Genomic DNA, 18,690 nt, shown 5'->3' with positions numbered 1-18,690 from the left:
TCCCCCCTCTCCCCCCCTTCCCTCCTCCTTTCCTCCCTTCCCTCCATTTACCTCCACCCCTCAACCCCTCCTGTTGCATAATATCCATATCCACCTGCCAGACGCCCATTGACACCCCTGCACCTGATGTCATCTGGGCTTGGGTGGGTGGGTGTGTGTGTGTGGGGGGGGGTGACCAGTACACCTGGATCCGAAAAATGCCCCGAGGGGGTGACACTCTCCTGGTCCTTGACCCTGATTCTGGTTTCAGAGCCTTTCAGCCCCCGACCTTTGTTTCTACTACTCCCTGAAGCCAGGGATGGAAAGCTCTGGATTTATCACTCCAGCTTATAAAGGGGGCTGGCATTTATTTTGATTCTGCACATGGGTGGGTGAACTTGGGGTCTGTGACTGGATGGTGTGTGGCCCAGAAATGGGCCAGAGCGCTGAGCCCAGGGACTGTGGAGACACCCCCCCCCCCCACCGCCAGGGTAGTGAAGGTCCATTTACAAAGAGCCAGGATGGGCTATGGGCACCTAGGACCGTGGCTTTTCTGGATTGTGCAGAACATTTTATCCTCTCATGATTTAGAGATCTACCAGAAGGTTTCTGTCATGGCTTCTGATGCAGCTGGGAGACTGGCAGACGGAGGGGCTGCATATGTAGTTTGAACCACAGGGGCATCACTGCATGGGTGGTTATTCACATGGAATGAGTTTATTGTTTGGGTCTAGGTTAGCTAACCATTATTAATGGTTGTGTGTGTGTGTGTGTGTGTGTGTGTCTTTCTAGAATGCAGGTGTGTGGGAACTATATAAAAGGTTCTTGATCGTTTAGTGTCTTACTGGGTCAGTGAATTTCTGCGTCCAGGAGGCCCAGACTATGCGGGGTGTGGACAGAAGGTGCCAGCCCTGGGCTGTTGGCGGTGGGCACCTGGGCCTGTGGCATCTTGCTTCTGGACAGAGGCTCTCTTGTCTTGGGCTTTGGGGTTGTGTGCCCACCACCCCCCCTGCCCTGTTGTGCACTATGGCGCTCACTAGCTACATGGGGAGGTCAAAGACAGTGGGTCTGGGCCTCCTAGAGTTAATATTCTGGGCCTTGGCTTAGGCCCCTCTCTTCTCCGGAGCCCTTTCTGGAAGCTTTCAGAGGTTCTAGATGTGGTGTGGTGTCCTGGGCTCCTTGTCTCCATGCCTTCCCCTCCAGGGGAGTCTGGTGGCCGGGGGCATACAGGACGGCTTGCAGAGGGGCGGGGGTGGGGGGAGGCGAGAGTTATCTCCAGGGCTCGGGGTCCAGCTGGGAGCAACCAGAAGGGACCCGGCAGAGCCCCATCCCCCTGCCTGCCTTCCTCCCCTACCGGGATGGAAGGAGGCGCCCTGCTGGGGGGAGAAATGTCTCCCCAGGGTAATTACTGCTGCCCCAGTCCAATAAGCCATTCAACCTCATCGGTCCAAGACGGTGTCTCTCCACCCGATTCCCCCACAGTGTAATAAACGCCCTTAGGCTTTAACAGGCCCGCCCCGTGTAATAAGCCAGCTGCAGCGTCAGAACAGCTGGGTAATAAAGCCCCCGGGGAAGCCGGGCTGAGCGTGGCCTGGGCTGGGGACCGGAGGGCTGTGGACAGGTGCCCTTTGGCCTTGGGCGCGGGGACGCTGGCCGTCCAGTCCTGCCCTCGCTGCCCGCCCAGGCCTGCCTTTGTGCACTTTTTACAATGTTTGCTGGCCGCCTCGTGTCTCCTATCGGAGTCTGCCTCTCCACGCTGGGTCTTTGTGTGCGGCTGGGTGTGTCGTCGCCTGGGTGTGGGTGTGGGTGTGGGGTCTGCGGGTGCGTCACTGGGGATGTGTCTGCCGTGGGGCCCGGCGCTGGGGGTGCCAGCCGCGCCCCCGATCCCGGAGGCCTCACTGCCCCGTGGGGCACGGGGCCTGCCCGCTCCTCAGGCCCTGTCTGGGTTCAGGCCGGGTTCTGTCCAAGGTGATGTACTGTCTGGGGTCCTGGGGTGGGGAAGTGAGGAGAGAGGGCCTCCCTTCCCTTAGACCTGGGAGGTTTGGGAACGGGCTCCACACAAATGGGGTTTGGCAGGTGTGAGGGACCAAGAAAACCAATGAGCCCCACTCCCCACATCTACCTGGGGGCCCCCCGGAGCCCATAGGGTGGAGAGGCGCGGCCTCTGGTCCGGGAGGCCGGGTCAGGGGGCCGTGTGGAAGAAGGTCAGCAATCTCTGTTCCCCTGGCCCTCCCCACCCCCCAAATTTGGACTAGCAGCTTGTGAGTGGAGGGGGAAGGGAGGACCCTGGGTATGATGGTTGCCATGGAAACAGCCGGTTTTCCAGAGTGCTGCAGTGTTGGGAATGGAGAGACTGTTGCCGGCTGAGAGGCCTGCCCTGCACCCGGCCTTCAGGCCTGGCCCCTTCCGGGCAGGTGACCCGCCTGGGGTGGGGGTGTGGCTCACTGTGTACCCTGCCCCCAGCCAGCCCTCCACCCTGATCCTGGGGCTCCCTCCTGACACCCGGGCCTCCAGCCCCCACCCTGTACCGCACCCCCCCCCCCCAAGTATAAAGGATTCGTGGGTCTGGAGGGGCCAGAGCCAAGCTGCCTCTGTCTGCTGAGGGTGCTCTCCCAGTGACTCGCTGTGGCCAGATGTCAGTTTTTAGACGTCGAGGTGGTTCTTTCCTGCTTGCCCTGCCCTGGGGGCCGGGGTCATCTCTCCTCTCAGGCCAGATCTGGGGAGAGGGAAGGCGCTGATGACCAGTGCTCTGGAGAACAGTTCCTTCTCCCCCAACCCCTGCTGCCTCTCTGGGACCCAGGCAGGAGTCTCCCCTTCTCCCCTCAACTCTTCCCTGGGCCTGCAGATGGTGTAGACGGTGCCTCCGTCCAAGGCACTCAGGGTCCCTCTCCTTCAGGGGCCTAGGGGCTTCCTGGGGTAGATCCCACTCCTCTGTGATTGCCCAAACTGCACTGGGGCGCCTAGACCCTAAGGTGAGAGACCCCAAGGTGCTTGAGGGGTCTGGCCTTGAAGAGGGTGACCAGCTGGGCTGCCGTCTTGACAGAGTTTGTTCCTCGGAAGTGTCTAGGCCCCAGGCCCTCCTCAAGTCTCCCTCGGGCCTGCCCTCCCTGGCTCCTAGCTCCCTGACCCCACACCCCAACTTCTCCTACCCACAAGGCCCCACTTTCCTCCCAGCCTACTTCAGGCACGTGCCCTCAGGCCCCACCGCCTTTCTCTCTGGATAAGTCTTCCCCTAAACCCCTCTCCCCTCCCCCCCCCAAGAAGTGCTTTGAGAGGAGTCGTTAGTGGCTAATTATTTAATTAAGCATTTTATGAATCTCATCTGCTCTATTTAGGTTCTAAAGAATGCAAGATAGTTCCCTTCCTTCTCTGAAGGCCCCCCGAGTAGAAGTCCTCTAGGCTTCCCAGACAAGGCTCCCTTCCAGGAACCTGGGCGTCCAGCCCCCCACCCCCATCCCAGCCAACGGTCTGCCCCTACCTACCCCTTCCACCCCCCAGGGAGCCCAGTCAGCCGCAGGAGGGAACATGGCAACTAATGGGGTTTATTTTGGGGCTGAGATCGTTAGGGACCTCACACCCGCCCCCGGCAGCCGGATGGAGGAGACTGAGAGGGGAGAGAGGGTGGGGTGGGGGAGGGCAGGGAGAGGGAGCCTTCATCTCTGGCTTCTGTTCTCCCACTTTCTCTCACCTACACCCCTCTCTGTCCCTCTCTGTCCATCTGTCTCTCTGCCTCCTTCCTCCTCTGGCTGTCAGTCTCTAGTCCGTCGTACCCGCCTCCCCATCCCCCAAGGTCTGTCTCTTCTGTGATGGGTAAGGCTCCAGGCACCCCCTCTTTGGGCCCCAGGCAGCCCCCCTCCTAATTGGGAGTGAAAGCAAGGAGTCCTGGACAAACTGGGATCAGGATTTCCAGGGGCTTGGGAGGAGGTGGGGGCAGGCAGTGGAAGGGTGCCAGCCTGTAGGCGATGAGTCAGAGCTGAACACAGCCCCTGCTCCACTCGCCATCGCCTGGGGCTCCTTCTGCCTTAGTGCTTGCTCAGCTTGGCCCCACAGAAGCACACACCTCCGATCTGTCACCCCTGGGAGAAGTTGAGCCGGTCGGGGCCCAGGCCCCCCCCCCCCCCGAGGTGGGTCCTGCCTGCCCTCGGTGCGCTTCTCAGTCCCCTTGCAGCCTCTCTCTGGGCTCCCTCTCTGTGCCACTCTCTCTGTCGCCTCTCTGTTTTGCTGTAATTACAGCTAGAATCCTTGATGAGGCAGCTACGTCTGTCTGTGCGCGTGCGCAGGCCCTCCGCCGGGCACCCCGCCCGCCAACTGTTCCCTGGGATGGCAGGGCCTGGTGTCCCCGTGCTCTGGTCGCAGCCCCGAGGACCTGCTCGCTTCGCTCTCCTGAAGTCATCTCTCCTTCTCCCTTCTCTCTGCAGCCGGGACCACATACATCTTTGGGAAGGGGGGAGCGCTCATCACCTACACGTGGCCCCCCAATGACCGGCCCAGCACGAGGATGGACCGCCTGGCCGTGGGCTTCAGCACGCACCAGCGGAGTGCTGTGCTGGTGCGGGTGGACAGTGCCTCCGGCCTCGGAGACTATCTGCAGCTGCACATCGTAAGGATCCTGGCCCCTGACCACCCCCCCCCCCCCAAATCCGCTCAGTCCCCTCACCGCCATGGGATCAGCACCTCAAATCCCCCCTCCCACCCCGATTCCTGGAGGTTCCTCTGCGTGGTTCTGCCCCTGAGACCTAGCCCCTTCCTGTTCTGCACTCCCGGAGCTGCCCCGGCCGGTCTGACGCTCTCCGGCTCCCCACCCCCTGGCTCTGGGTCCTCTGACCTTCCTGAGCAGAGGGGCCTCCTTGAGCCTTCTGGGCCATTCTCCTGCAGCCCACGTTGTGACTCCCCCGGGCCGCTGCCTGCTCCCCGCTGGGCCACCCGGGGCGGCCCACTGTGTCCTGTGCCTGTTCTTGCCACGCTTCTTCAGGCCGCCCCGCCCCAGAGCAGCCGCAAGGCACGTTGCCTGAGACCCTGCTGCTGTCTGTGCTCTGCCCGTAACCTCTGTTCCCACGACCTTTGCCCTCCCGGCAGCCCCTTGACCCTGCCTCCCCTACAGCCTCTGGCCTCTTGGCCGCACCCCACATCCTTATCCTGGCCTCCTGTCCCACTCGGCTCTGGCTGTTTCGCCGGGCTCCCCTCCTCCACATCCGCTTCTTCCCAGTGCCTCCCTCTGGGCCTCCCACCAAACCCGCCCCCCATCTGCCCACCCTCCCCCCACTAACATCATACCCTACCCGCTCCTCCTGCCATACCCACCATTCTTGCCATACACGCCCTACCTGCCATACCCATTATGCCCTCCACCCGCCCTACCTCCCTATCTGCCCCATCTGCCATACTCCCTCCTCCGTCCACCTGCCACACCACCCCCCTGCCCCGTCCTACCTGCCGCACCCACGGCTCCTCTCTCAGTTTCCATCCTAACTCTAGTCTTCGGGTAGCCCCTTTTCTTCTGTGACCCTTTCCCCTTCGGGTCCAGCCCCACACCCTTCCCTATGGCCTCTGGCCTTGCCCTATTTCATTTCTGCCCTTAGCCTCTTCCCTGTCCCCTCCCCACAGACTTAACCCCTGGGCCTCTGACCTCAGTCTCCATTTCCACCCCCAAGTCCCCTTACAACTGCATCCTTTCGCCGCCCGCCTCCCACATGCTGACCCTGGCCGGGACTCCCGAGCTGGGGGGGTTGAGTAGGGTGGCCAGGCCCTGTGTGCTGGGAAGGTCTGGGTGTGGGGGGTGGGGATCTGGGCTTTAAGGGGACCAAGGAAGCATGTCTGGGCTCTTGGCCTCTCCCCCTGATGGGACCATGGCTACCGGCCCCTCCTTGCGCAACAGCTCTTCCCGGGTGCCATGGTTGCAGACCCCTCCCCCACCGCCGGGGAGCCAAGGAAGGAGGTGGGAGATGTCCCACGGGCTGGGGTGGAAGCGGCAGCCTCTGGGTGCTGGACGGAGGAGGCCAGGCAGGGAAGTGTGTAGGAGAGGGGTGTGGAGTGGCGAGGAGCCTGGGAAGAAGGCCTGGAAGGTTCGTGCTCGTGTGACAGTGTCTCTGGAGATTGTGACTGTGGACAGCACGTTGACTGTGTGTGACGTGGGGCTGGGTGCGTATCGATGGCGTCAGCAGTGACAGTGGGACCTTGGGGGACTGGGGTGGGGGCACAGGCTGGTGGCCTCTGATCGCTTTGCCTTTCCCAGAGGACTGGTATTTGCTGTTGCTCCAGTCTCCTGACCCTGTGGCACGTGTGGCCGTGTCTCTGTGTCCTTCTCTCTGTGAGTAGGGCTCCTGTTCTCTCTCCACACACTCACGAGAGGCCATGCGTGGCTTCGGAGCGGAGGGCCCGGAATGGAGTCTCAGCCGTGCCACTTCCTTGCTCTGTCCTTGTGCGGTCACCCCATGGCTCTCAGCCTCAGTTTCCTCATCCGTGTAGTAGCTGGGTGCTGAGAGGACAAAGGGAGGCCGTGAGGTTTAAATGAGATGGCGCATATCAAGCCCTCGGGACACGGCCTGGCCCGTAGGAAGCGCACAGTGTCAGTCCACACCCCGACCATCTGCGATTCCACGGGGCGAGTCAATCTGCGTGTATTGCGTGTCTGCCTCTTTGACCACTTCTGTGTGTCTTTGTGCCTGTGCGGCAAGGGGACGGGGCTCCCTGGCGCTGAAGACACAGGGTAGGGGATCGGGGTGCAGGGAGAAGGGGTCTCCTCTTCTCTCCCAGCAGGCGAGGCCTGTGGCGGGGTCATGGAGGAATGAGGCCCGGCGCCTGGTGCTGCAGAGGGCCGGAGGGGGGCGCCAGGCCGTGTCGGGGAGCCTGGCGAGGGTGGGGGCCCTGGAGGAAGTGTGGGAGCCACGGGAGAGGCCAGCTCTGGGGGAGGAGCCGGGCCCAGACGGGCCGAAGCCCCTCGGGGGCAGCCCCCCAGCCCCTCCTCCCCTGGTGACACACCAGCTCCCGCCACCGCGTCATTAGCAGCTCTCAGAGAGTGGGGAGGCGGCAGCAAAATAAGAGAAAAGCAATTTGACGTTTCTAATAAAGCGTCGCTCCACTTTGCCAAATTAATTTTGACTCCCATAATTATTTGCTGTAGGAGCGGCCGCGTTCTCCCCACCGCCGCCTAATGAGGTAATTGGGGAATTAGGAATTAATGACTTTAACAGAAGTGACAACTGACTTCACGTCGGGAGCAGCTCTGGGAGCTGCCTCTCCCCCGGAGCGCGTGGCTCTGAACTCGGCTGCCTCCTAGGGAACCCAGGTGTCCTGCCTTCCAGTCGCCCTGGCCGGCCCTCTGCCTGGGGTCCTTGACCGCCATCACTGCCTGGCTGAGCCTCACGGGGAGAAACTCTCAGCGGCGTTACTAACAATAGTACTGAGGGGCACCGGCTGTTTCCCCCACGTGCGTGGGGCGCCCGTGACCGTCCCGTCTCCCCGCGACGTTGTCAGTCTGTGGGTAGTGGGGGCGGGGGCTTGCGAGTACTCTTTGTTAGGCAAGCCCAGCCTCAGTTTCCCTGCTTTACTGCATCTGAGGAGAGATGCTGCGTGTGTGTGTGTGTGTGTGTGTGTGTGTGTGTGTGTGTATGCACAGGTGGCTTTCCCAAGTTCTAGGATGGGGAGAACTGGACCCACAAGTGGGGAAGGGATTGGGCGTGGATCTCCAAGTGAGCCACGGCTGCACCCCCTGTGCCCTGCACAGGTCTCTGCAAAACCCCAATCCCCTCCCCATCCCCAGGGCCACCAAGCTGCTTGGCTCTGTTGGCTGCAGGAGTTGACAGCTGAATGGGTCCTAATGCCCAGGCTGGACCGGGCTAGTCTTTCAGGAAGACCCCAGGAGTGTGTGTCCTCTCTGATGATGGGTCATGGGTCCCATGACCGTGTGTGATCCAGGGGGCCTAAGTGAGCCTGTGTGGGTATCTGTCCTATGCAGGAGGGCGTGGGGGACTCAGGAGGCTGAGCTCAGGAGTGCTGCTGGGAAGTTCAGGGGAATGGAATAGAGGCTCAGGTTTAGGGCCTCCTGGGCCTCCCCCTGGCTCCTTTAGATGTCTTTGTCTCTCAGGTAGGTTGGCCTCAGTAGCCTCTCAGATCATTCCTCACCCCTCCGCAGTTTGAGTCCGTGTCTCCTTAGACTAGTGGGCAAGGAAGAGAGCACTGGCTTTGGAGTCAGGCCAACTGGGGTTCAAACCTGGGGTTCCTTTCTTGCGATGTGGATTTGGGGACGTTACTTCACCTCCCTGAGCTCAGTCTCCTCCTCAGTGAATTGGGGGTACCATAAGCTTCCCGAGAGGGTCGCTGTGGGGATGGAGAGGACACACGTGCACAGTACCCATAGAAGGCCTGGCACATTTTAAGGTTTCAGTGAAGTGCTCCCTCCCACTCTGGAGCCATCAATGGAACTCTTCTGGGGCTGGATCCTGGGTGGCCTCTGCAGGGTTCCTCAGGCACTGCCCTGCTCAGGGCTTGGGTCCTAGGTCCTGGGGGTTGCCGAGACCCTTTCCTCCCCTTCTCCAGGCTGCAGTCCCTGTCTTTCCTCGCCTGTCCTTCCTCAGCCGCCAGCCCCGTCCTCTACCCCTACCTGCTCACCTTTCCTTAGTGAGTCTGCTGTGGCTTGTCCCCCTGATCTTTTCCCATACCCATCACCCCCCAATACACACAGTCCAGACCCGCACCTCCGCTCCTGTGACTTCACACTCAGGCCTGACAACCATGGGGGACGATGAGCTACCAGGAGAGGCATGTTGATGCCCCAGTGCAGGGGTCCCAGGGGCCCCGCTCAGTGCTGAGCGTGCAGGGGAGGGGAGGCTTGAGGCTGGGGGTGGCGGGGAGTGGGGAGGCCAGACTTTCCTCAGGCGCGGGGCTGGCTTCCGTGGACTTCTCTGTTGGTCGTGCCCTACGGAGGTTTCCACCCTCTGAGCTCCCACTGGTCCCCAACTTAGTCCCGGTCACCTTGTCTGGGGCCTGGGCTCAGTGGCCCTCACACAGAACGGGTGCCCTGTAAACATTTGTGAATATTCTGTACGAACCAAAAGGCAAGAAGCCGGTATGGCTTGGGGAAGTGCTCTCGGTTCAGGCTCTGTACCCCATGGCGGCCCCCACCTCTCTGGATCTCAGGCCCACTCTCTTGGCTGCATGTGGGGGGCCGGCAAGCTCACCGGCCTCCTCGGGCAGGTGACACTGTCCAGCAAAGGCATGACTGAGAGATGTGCATTGCAAATCTGTGAAGTGCCACGGAGCTGGGCCGGTGGTGGTCACAGGTGTTCTAGAAAGAGTGAACCGTTACTCCTTCCCGGTTCCTCACCTCTACCTCCTTGTCCCCAGGACCAGGGCACCGTGGGGGTGATCTTTAACGTGGGCACGGACGACATTACCATCGACGAGCCCAACGCCATCGTGAGCGACGGCAAATACCACGTGGTGCGCTTCACTCGAAGTGGCGGCAACGCCACCCTGCAGGTGGACAGCTGGCCGGTCAATGAGCGGTACCCGGCAGGTAGGCGGCGCCGGCGGGCGGAGGAGGCGCTGTGGGTGGGGCGGGGCGGGCAGGGCGGCCTCTGATAGGATCGCTGCCTGCACCGGGGCGGGGCTAAGCGGAGATGTTTCCGGCTGGGGGCGGGGCCGAGGGAACAGCGCGTGGCTAGTTGGGACGCGGGCGGGGGCGTGGCTAAAGAGAAAGGTTGGGATTTGCAAGGGCGAGCTAGTCCTCGGTGGTGGGAGTTGGTGGGCTAGGAGGGCAAGGGCAGAGCTGAGCTGGGAAGGCTGCGAGGCCAGGGCCCAGGTGGAGCTGGGGGAGAAAAGAAGAGGAAGAAGGGGAGAAGTAGGGAGAGTCTGACTCGATGGAGGAAAGAATAGGTTTAGAATTGAGGGACAGGCAGAAATGGGGAGGCAGATGCAGAAACCAAAAAGAGAAGATCCATAAGTAACCCAGAATATATCTTGGCGAGGAGGCAGGCTTGTTCCCAAGGACAGAGCCAAGGAACGAACCAAGGTCTCTACAGACAGCAGATCATAGATCCATATCAGGAGACCTAGATAAAGGAAGAGAAGTGACCACAGAGATGCAGAGAAAAGGAACCCGTGTCTCAGGGAATAGGGGACATGATGAAAGGGAGAGAAGGCCAAATGACAAGAGTGTCAGCACATTCCACGAACCTTCACTGGCAACCTACTAGGCATCAGGTCCTGTGCCAGAGACACCGGGGAGCAGGACACGGCCTCTGCTTGCAGGGAGCTCGCAGTCTAGGAGGGGTGAGCACAGCAACCAGACCCAGTTTCAACAGTGTGACAGCTGTGGTGGCCCGGGACAAACCAAGGTCTGAGGAGCACGGGGAGAGAAGGGGATGAGGACATGGGAGGAACGAGGAGGCAGAGAAAGAGCCTCAGAGTGAGGGGGCAGCCAGGGGAGGGGTGATGGAGAGATATGGAAATAGTCACCGAGACAAGAGCAAAGACGGAGGCAGCTCCCCAAGTGAGGCAGAGAGATATATGGAGACGTGGTGGCACAGACCCAACCAGTGGGAGAAGAGGTGGACAGAGCCTCGGGAGGGAGAGGAAGAGAGCCCAGTGCGGGAGATTGAGAGGGTGGGGGAAACAGAACCACTGCAGGGGAACACTGCAGAAACGTAGACATGCGGAGGTATAATATGGCTGAGTGACCCTGCATAGTCACACACACGGGGGCGACCGAGGAGAAGCGAGAGCATGTGCAGCCTCGGTCCCTCTCCGAGGCAGAAGTGACAGCCGAGGCGGGGGCTGCCCCACCCCGACTGAGGAGGGCGTGGGCAGAAGGACAGGGAAAAGTGCAGGTACGCACACCCTCACGGGCCCGCTTACGCCGTCGGAAAGACGCCGGTGGAGATTCCCAGCTCCCAGTCACACAGGCTTGTCCCCAACATTCTGGAAAAAAAAAGAGAACCACGTGGCCCGAGAAATACAGAGGGTGATGGACACACAGGCCAACCACGGACACACGGATGACTGCAAATACTCGGATGGTCAGACAGACGTAAGGGAAAGGAAAGTCCTGCAGAGGGGTGCCAGCCTACCCCAAGGTTCTGGGCGCCTGTGGGACCATGCAGGTGCACAGACACTCCCATGTGACGGCTGGCACGTGCACAGGCCAGGCCGTGTAGGTATGACTGCCCTGTGATCATCAGTCTCCTCTCTCTCTCTCTGTCTCTCTCTCTGTCTCTCTGTCTCTCTCTCTGTCTCTCTCTCTCTCTCTCACACACACACACACACACGCACACACACACACACACACAGGAGGGCAACCTTTGTAGCAGCGAGGACATCGGCCTCAGCTGAACAGAGCCGGGCTGGGAGAACATGAAGGTTTCACCACATCGAGCCATGACTTGGGTCCAGAACTCTTCCCTTGGAGCCTAGCAGGCCAGAGGCCAGGTTGGAGGACTCGTGTCTACCCTTCCTCTGCTCAGGGACCCCTGGCTGGGGGTGGGGAAGACAGCCCGTCCCCTGGCTGCAGCGTGAGGGCAGACGGTCTGCAAAAGCCAAGGGTGTCATCCCCAGCGATGCGAAGCAGGCTGGGTTAGTGGAGTGCATGGGCCCAGAGCCTGGGCCTTCCAGACTTTCCGGAAGCCCAGAGACTCAGCTCTTGGACTCTGAGTCAGCAGGGCCAGACTTTTAATCCTGGATCTCCTGATGACAAGCTGTGTGGCCTCGGGTGGGTCATCCAGCCTCTCTGAATCTGTTTCCACCTCCGAGAGGTAGGGATCATACACGCTTCATAGCAATACTGAGAGAATTCTGTCCGATGACGCAAGGAAGGCGCCAGAATGGCACGATATAGAGGAGGCGCTCAACAAACCGAACTTTGGTTAGAATTGTTATGTGCTTCAGTGAGAAGGATGTACATTCTTCCCTTCCTCTCAGGACACACACAGGGACAAATACACGGACACACACACACACACACACAGACACACACACAAGTATCCCAGTGCAGGTACGTCCCTAAATGCTTCCTGCCCTCCTGCCTCTCTGCCCCTGCATGCGTGGTCTGCCCCTGCTTTCCCTGCCCGACTCCCTTCTTTCCCTGCCCGACTCCCTTCTGGCCGCTTCACCTCCCCTCCAGCGTCTTCTTCGGTCCCTCTCACTCCTGTCTTCAGGGTGGGATGCCCTGTGCCATCTCTAACGGAGCAAAGAACACTGCCGGTCACTTGCCAGTCTCCCGTGCTTGGCTGGGGTCCTCTGTGGGCAAGGGCCAGGCCCTCATCTTTGCATCTCTGATACCCAGCCCCAGGAACAGAGCAGATGCTCAAGATGTGTTTGTTGAGTGACTAAACGAGTGAACAATCCATTGTTTACTTAAAACACCAGCGACCTAAATCTGTAGGGAAGGCAAGGTCTCATTTGCCCCAGAAGCACCCAGGGAGGCACCTGCCACGCACGCACGAACACTTGGTGTGCTTGTTCACGAGAGAGGTCCACCGCAGGCCCGGCCCCGGTCTCACCGGGCAGCGAGTGTAGCTGTGCAGTGTGAGATGATCAGGAAAGCACCCCCATAACACGTTATTGAACCCTGTGTGTGGTTTCAGTGGGAAGAGTGGCCAGATTCCCAAAGGAAATCATTTCTACTTCCACTGCTGCAGACTGGAATAATCCACAGCCTGTGGCCGCAGGGAGGAACACACAACTCCTAGGCACACTGACAGACCCCTTTCCACAGGCTCACTCTCCCTCCCTCTCCCTTTCCCTCTCCTCCCCCCCCACCCCCACACATATACACCCCTTCCCTCCCCATCTCCAAGAACTAGACAATGGTGAGTGGAAAGAGGGACAGGTGGGCACAGCAGGGTTGAGGAGGGGTGGGGTTGGGAATTGGGGAAAGGAGCTAGAAGGAGAAAGGCTAGTGAGTGAGAGGGGTCAGGAGCTGGGCTGGGTCCCCAGGGCAGAAATGAAAGGGGACCTGAGCAGAGACGAGTCTGAGGGTCTCGGAATGCGACTGAGATGGGGAAAGAGAGCCCGACATGGCAGGGCTGGGTGCACCTGTAGGGAGGGGCCCAGGGCAGGCGGAGAGGGCTGCCAGGGGCTGCGAGATGGCTGTGGAGAAGGGCAGGGGGGCGGGTGGGGCTGCTGGGTGGCGTGTCACCTGTGGTGGGTGGTGGCAGGTAGACAGGATCGTGGGCAGGCTGACAAGGCTGCAGAGCCCGTAGGAGGCGGAGATGAAGGCGGAAGCTGGTGGGGTAGGGGGGTGGGGTGGAGCTGGCAAAAGAAGGTGGAGCGAGGAGCTGAGCACGGAAGGTAAAGGGAGCCGAGATGCCTGGAGAAGTGGTTCAAATCTCACTGTTAAGCGCGAGTGCCGGGCCGCCCCCTAAATGCCGCATAAACCCCACTTAACCCATCCCTCCCCCTTCTAAACCACCCTCTAAACTCAGTAACCAGCTGGGCCACTGAGGCCCCCCACCCCCTAACTTAAACCCGCTAAATGCCCCTCCCTGCCCCCCCACGCCACTTCGGGATGGGGAAGGAAGGTGGGTACCACAGCCTGAGCACAGATAAACCTGTTTAACCTCTGACCTTTGACCTTCCAGCTGCCTTTTCTTTCGGTCCCCTTTCCTTTTCTTCCATGTCCCTGTCTTTTTCTTTGGGTCACTCGTTGCCCCCAGGGTGGGGCCGGCTCCGGATGGGAGCCTAGGGAGGGGACACGGGAGGACGGGGGACCCAGCGTCTCTTCTCCCGCCTTGGGTGGACCTTCCCCCCTTTCCGTTGGATGTCGCTGCTTACTCTGAGTCTCCTGAGAAACGCGTAATTACTTTTCTAACTCCTTTGGACTTCGCCGCCTGAGAAACCTACTGTCTTTCTAAACTTTTCCAAGGAAACTTTGATAACGAGCGCCTGGCGATTGCTAGACAGAGAATCCCCTACCGGCTTGGTCGAGTAGTAGATGAGTGGCTGCTCGACAAAGGTAATTAACCAGAATTAATTAATTAATTAATTAATTAACTTTAAAAACACTATCTTAAAGGTGCAGAGCTCTCTCTTTCCCCACCGTGCCTTCCCCATCGCCCGCCCCTTAGCGAGGGACTGATTTTCCCACCGGGATGCCCCCTTCCCCTCTGGAGTCAGTAGTCTGTGTCTTTAGAGGGGTGGTTTTGGACAAGGGTGGGGTTTTTCTCAGAAGAGGGCTTCTTCCAAACCTGGCATGGGCTGGGATAATCCATGGGATTCCTGGACCATCCCGGTAGAGCAGGCTGGAACGCAGATCAGATGGGGAGGGAGGTTTCCCAAAGGGCCAGCAGCCAGGGCAGCCTGCACTGCACTTAGGAGCAGGAAGGCTCTGGGAAGCAGGAAGTGCTGATCCTAGGATCCAAAGGGAGGGTAGGAAGGCTTCGCCAGGGTCCTCGAAGGAGGAAAAGAAAGAGTGAGGGCCTGCCATCCTACTGGAAAGACCCCCCAAGAGAATGGCTCCGGGCACTGTCTCTGGAATGGGCCCACGTTGGTCCAGAAGGCCTCTTAGAAGGAGCAGAGGCGAGGGCAGGGGGCCTACTAGGAGGTAGGGGCAGGGGCAGGTGTCCCACAAGGGTTTCTGTGTGTGCCGAGCTGATGAGGAAGACAGAACAGGCTAGCTGAGAGGCCACATGTAGCGAGGCACTGCTGGGTGTGAGGGAGAAGGCCACTTGTCGCCAAGGGAAGTTGGGGCCAAGGGCAAAGCCATCCCATTCCCTTCGGAGAGGGGGCGAGCTCTGTACCTCTAAGGCTAAACTCTAGGGGGGCAGTAGAAGTGTTAAACCCCCACCTAACCAGCTGATAACTGTGCTTTTAAATGTCCACTGGGGCCTGCCCCAGCTAAAACCCCCAGATGTCACCTCCAGCCCCCCACACAGCCAGTGGGGACTAAACATGCTGATAACCAGATGTGATAAATCCGTAACAGGACAAAAAGTTAAAGGGACTGTAACAGACATCGCTAAAACCTACAGCCCCCAGCCGCACTGGGTTGCTGTCTCCAGCGGGGCGAACTTTAACCCTTTGAGGAGTTCACGGCGGGCGGGGCCACAGGGGCCGAGTTCGCTAACCTATGTAGCTTCCTCTCAATCACCCACTTCCCTCTCCCAGAATCAGAGAGGCCAGGGGAGCAGCCTGGGCTGAGGCTGGGACAACTTGTGACCCCCCAGGAGGCAGAGCTGGATGGGCCCTGGTGGGTGGGGGGGGGGGTAGGGAGCGGGGCTTGCAGATCAGGTGAGGGTGAACCCCAGCCGTCCTTTCCTAGCTGCGTGGTCACCCCTTCTCTGGAGACCTCAGTTTTCCTCTCCTGGAAAGTGAAAGATGGGGCAAAACGCTCTGGTATTTCCCAGAGTGTGGAAGGGGGGGAGCGCACCTGTTGCCTCAAGACTTCCAGAAGGACAGGGAGAGCGAGCCCGCTCAGCCTACCTCCCGAGGGGTGCTGGGGAGAATGAGATGAAGTAAGGAAGCGGGAAGGTATTTGAGAACAAGATCTGGGCATTGTTGGAGGGATGCTTTTCCTGTCAGCATCTGGCACGTGGTGGGTGTGCGATAGATGTTTCTCGAATGAATCAATTTCCAGTTCCAAACCAGGTCCGGTGAAGCCCAAGTCCCGTGAGATGCTTCCCAAGAAAGAGATTTGTGGCAAAACGAGCCTGGGAAGTGCTGGCTCCCTTTTCACAAAGGTTCTGGGAAGTCGTGTGAGAGAGAAAGAAACCTGCTATGTCGTGGTGAAGTGGTCGCTTCCCAAACTGGTTTGACCACTATACGCATTTCCTCTCCGTTTTCCTCCTAATTCTTATGGTGGGGAATAATCTTGGGAGGAGATAGTCCTTAAAGGGCTTCCCCGGGTCTGGTATTCTAGCTGCTACTGACTAGTTCTCAGCTTTGGTTGCCTCCGGCTCCCCCCCCCCCCCCCCCGCCATTTGTAAGATGGTGACTCTGTCCAGGGCTGAGTAAGGTGCCAGGCGGCCAGAGGGCGCCGGAGGAGGAGGAGAGGCTGAGCAGAGGGCCAGGCAGACGCATCCCGCGCCCGGTCACTGGCTAGAGGCCAGACAGATGGCCGCGCGGCCCGGGGAACCCGTGTTTCCAAAGAGGGGTGTTTCACAAGTCGGACTGTCCTCAGCCCAGGTTTCGGGGGCAGGGCTTTCAGGCACCTAACTCTAAACCAGATCTTTAACGAGGCACTAACCAGAGGCTAACAAGGGCTAAGCCAGGTCTTAAACCCCCCGGCGCCAGCAGCTGAAGGTCCCGGGGGCAGGGGGCAATGTAGTGGTTCCTCTGCCCCCCGCTTCCCCCAAATAAGCAACACCAAAACCAAAGTTAAATCTAAACTTAAACATAATAAATGTCTTTTCTAAAAACCAAACCAAAGCAACAAACTCAGAGGGTTAAACCGACCCCCAGATCCACTAAAACCAAAAAGAACCGCCAAACCCCACCCAGGTGGGAATTCTGAGGTCTAACTGCTGAGCGAGGAGCGAGATTGGAGCTGGAGCGGTTTTTTGGGCTGTCAGCGAGCGAAGCAAGGTCCCTTTAACGTTTTCCACCTCTGTGCCTGCACATCCTGGCGGGGAGGAAGGCCTCTGCTCTCCAGGGCCTGGTCCCCGGGCAGTGGCTGGGCCTTGGAGGGGGGAGGAGAGAGGGGAGCCTGGCCAGAGGTCAGAGGGCTTGGTGGTGGCTGGCAGGGCAGAGTGAGGTCACCCTCACGCACGCCGGCCCTCCTCCCACGCACCGTCCTGACCTCTGGCACCTCGGTGTCGCCTCCCACTCTGCTTTGACACGCGCTGACCACTCAGCCTGGCAGTCTCCTTCTCTGTCTCTCCCTCTTTGTCTGCTCTGTCTGCTGCTTCCGAGGGCTCCATGGCTCGGGGCTGGACACTGGGTGTGGGACGGTTGGGGGAACAGAGGGAGAAGATGGGGATCAAATTGAGGGAAGGGAAAGAAGGGGGGGCGATGCCCCTGGAGCAGGAGAGGAGAGGGGGATGGGAATATCAGAGGCATGAGCATGGTGGGGACAGGGGGGAGCTGGGCTCCCTTTCCCAGCCCATGTGTGCCTTGGGGACCCTCCCCCTCTGGGGTCCCCACCTGGCTGGGCTAGGGGCTGTGGCTGACGAGGACTTTCCCTTTGGTGTCTGCCCCTTCCTCGTTTCTCCTACCCCCCCACCCCCACCCCCTTGCTGATTTCCCTCTCCACTCCTCTTTCCTTCCCTTGGCTTCCCTCTGTTCTCCCATCCTGTTCTGATCTCTCCCCACTGCCCGTCCCTCCTCTGTCACCCTGTCACCCCTACCAATCCCCCCGCCCGCCAGGCCGCCAGCTGACCATCTTCAACAGCCAGGCTGCCATCAAGATCGGGGGCCGGGACCAGGGCCGTCCCTTCCAGGGCCAGGTGTCCGGCCTCTACTACAATGGGCTCAAGGTGCTGGCGCTGGCCGCCGAGAGCGACCCCAATGTGCGGACCGAGGGCCACCTGCGCCTGGTGGGGGAGGGGCCGTCCGTGCTGCTCAGCGCGGAGACCACGGCCACCACCCTGCTGGCCGACATGGCCACCACCATCATGGAGACCACCACCACCATGGCCACCACTACCACGCGCCGGGGCCGCTCCCCCACACTGAGGGACAGCACCACCCAGGTGAGGGCCTTTTGGGCTGACGGACAAGGAGTGAGACTTTGGCTGGGGGAGAGGGCCGATGCCCACGTAGCCACCGGGGCGCCCCAGAGAGGGCCTGGGGGGTCTGGCGGGATCCCGGAGGCTGCCACCTCATCCTTGTCACAGTGATGGGTCGGGTGAGGTGGGAAAGGTCTCCTTCCGCGAAGCGGCCTTTGCCCTGGTGACCAGGGATGCTGTATATGGGAGGGTGGGCACTGTTTCTAGGGACCACTCCCAGGGCTAAGGGGGAGTTTGGTACTCCAGCTAGACCAGGGAAGACGGCCCTACCCAAGAGGGAGGAAGTCTGGACTGGGGTGAGGGTGGAATGAGCCCATCTGCCTGCCCCATAACAAAGGCCATAGGGCACGTAGGTGACGGCCCTGGAGGGGCTAGAAGCCCAGCTGGTGGCGGCCCCGCCTCTGGAGGCTGGTGGAGGCCCGGAGCGGCGTCTCCCTGATCGCTGGTGTCCTCGCAGTGGGACCGCAAGCCCGTCCTCCTCCTGCGACCTTGAGCAGGTGCCACCGCGTAGCAGGCCTCAGTGCCCTCTATGGCTGTGGGTGTGAGGGGGTGTGGGTACAGACAGTTGCCTGGTGCTTTACCCCCCACACTGCCTGCCTCGCCTGCTCACGTGCTCTCTCTAGATCAGGTCAAGCCCAAGTGACTTGAGTTTATCTTCTCTTATACCTGGAGGGGGTGGTACCTGGGGGTGAGGCTGTGCTGGGGCAGGACAGGCCCGGCTTTGCTGGTGCCAAAAGCCAACGGAGCATGCGTGACTCACAGAGGCAACTGGGGGGCCTGGCTGAGTTTTCTAGCTCCTGCCATCGATGACTGTCGGCCCAGGGAGGGATCACACCTGGCATGGTAGACCTTATTTAATCACCCTGTCCCCGCGGCCCGAGCCATCTCTGTCCCTCATTGCCCGTGGCTGTCGGGCCTCTGTGCCTGGAGAGAGCGCTGTCCTCCCCGGGGCGAGGGAGAGGTCGGGGGGCGGCCAGGGGGCCGCGCCCCAAGTCCACCGCCAGCCTGCCTTCAGCGTCTGTAAATGAGGGCCGGACTCGATGAGCACTAAATC

The 18,690-nt window shown here is 60.3% G+C and overlaps 1 protein-coding gene across 1 annotated transcript in view; it reads left to right on the top strand.

The window, feature by feature from the left end:
- NRXN2 (neurexin 2) overlaps positions 1–18,690 on the top strand; it is a 78,614-nt gene that overhangs the window by 46,571 nt on the left and 13,353 nt on the right. The window contains exons 14-16 of the mRNA XM_047071840.1: positions 4,398–4,579; positions 9,322–9,493; positions 17,275–17,600. Of these exons, the coding sequence (XP_046927796.1) occupies positions 4,398–4,579; positions 9,322–9,493; positions 17,275–17,600 (680 nt within the window). The remainder of the gene's footprint in view (positions 1–4,397; positions 4,580–9,321; positions 9,494–17,274; positions 17,601–18,690) is intronic.

Source organism: Lynx rufus, unplaced genomic scaffold, assembly GCF_022079265.1.
Source record: "Lynx rufus isolate CCGP_SWC_20201006 ecotype Redwood Valley unplaced genomic scaffold, mLynRuf1.p SCAF_9, whole genome shotgun sequence".
Taxonomy (NCBI): Eukaryota; Metazoa; Chordata; class Mammalia; order Carnivora; family Felidae; genus Lynx; species Lynx rufus.
This window is presented reverse-complemented; position numbering and strand designations above follow the sequence as displayed.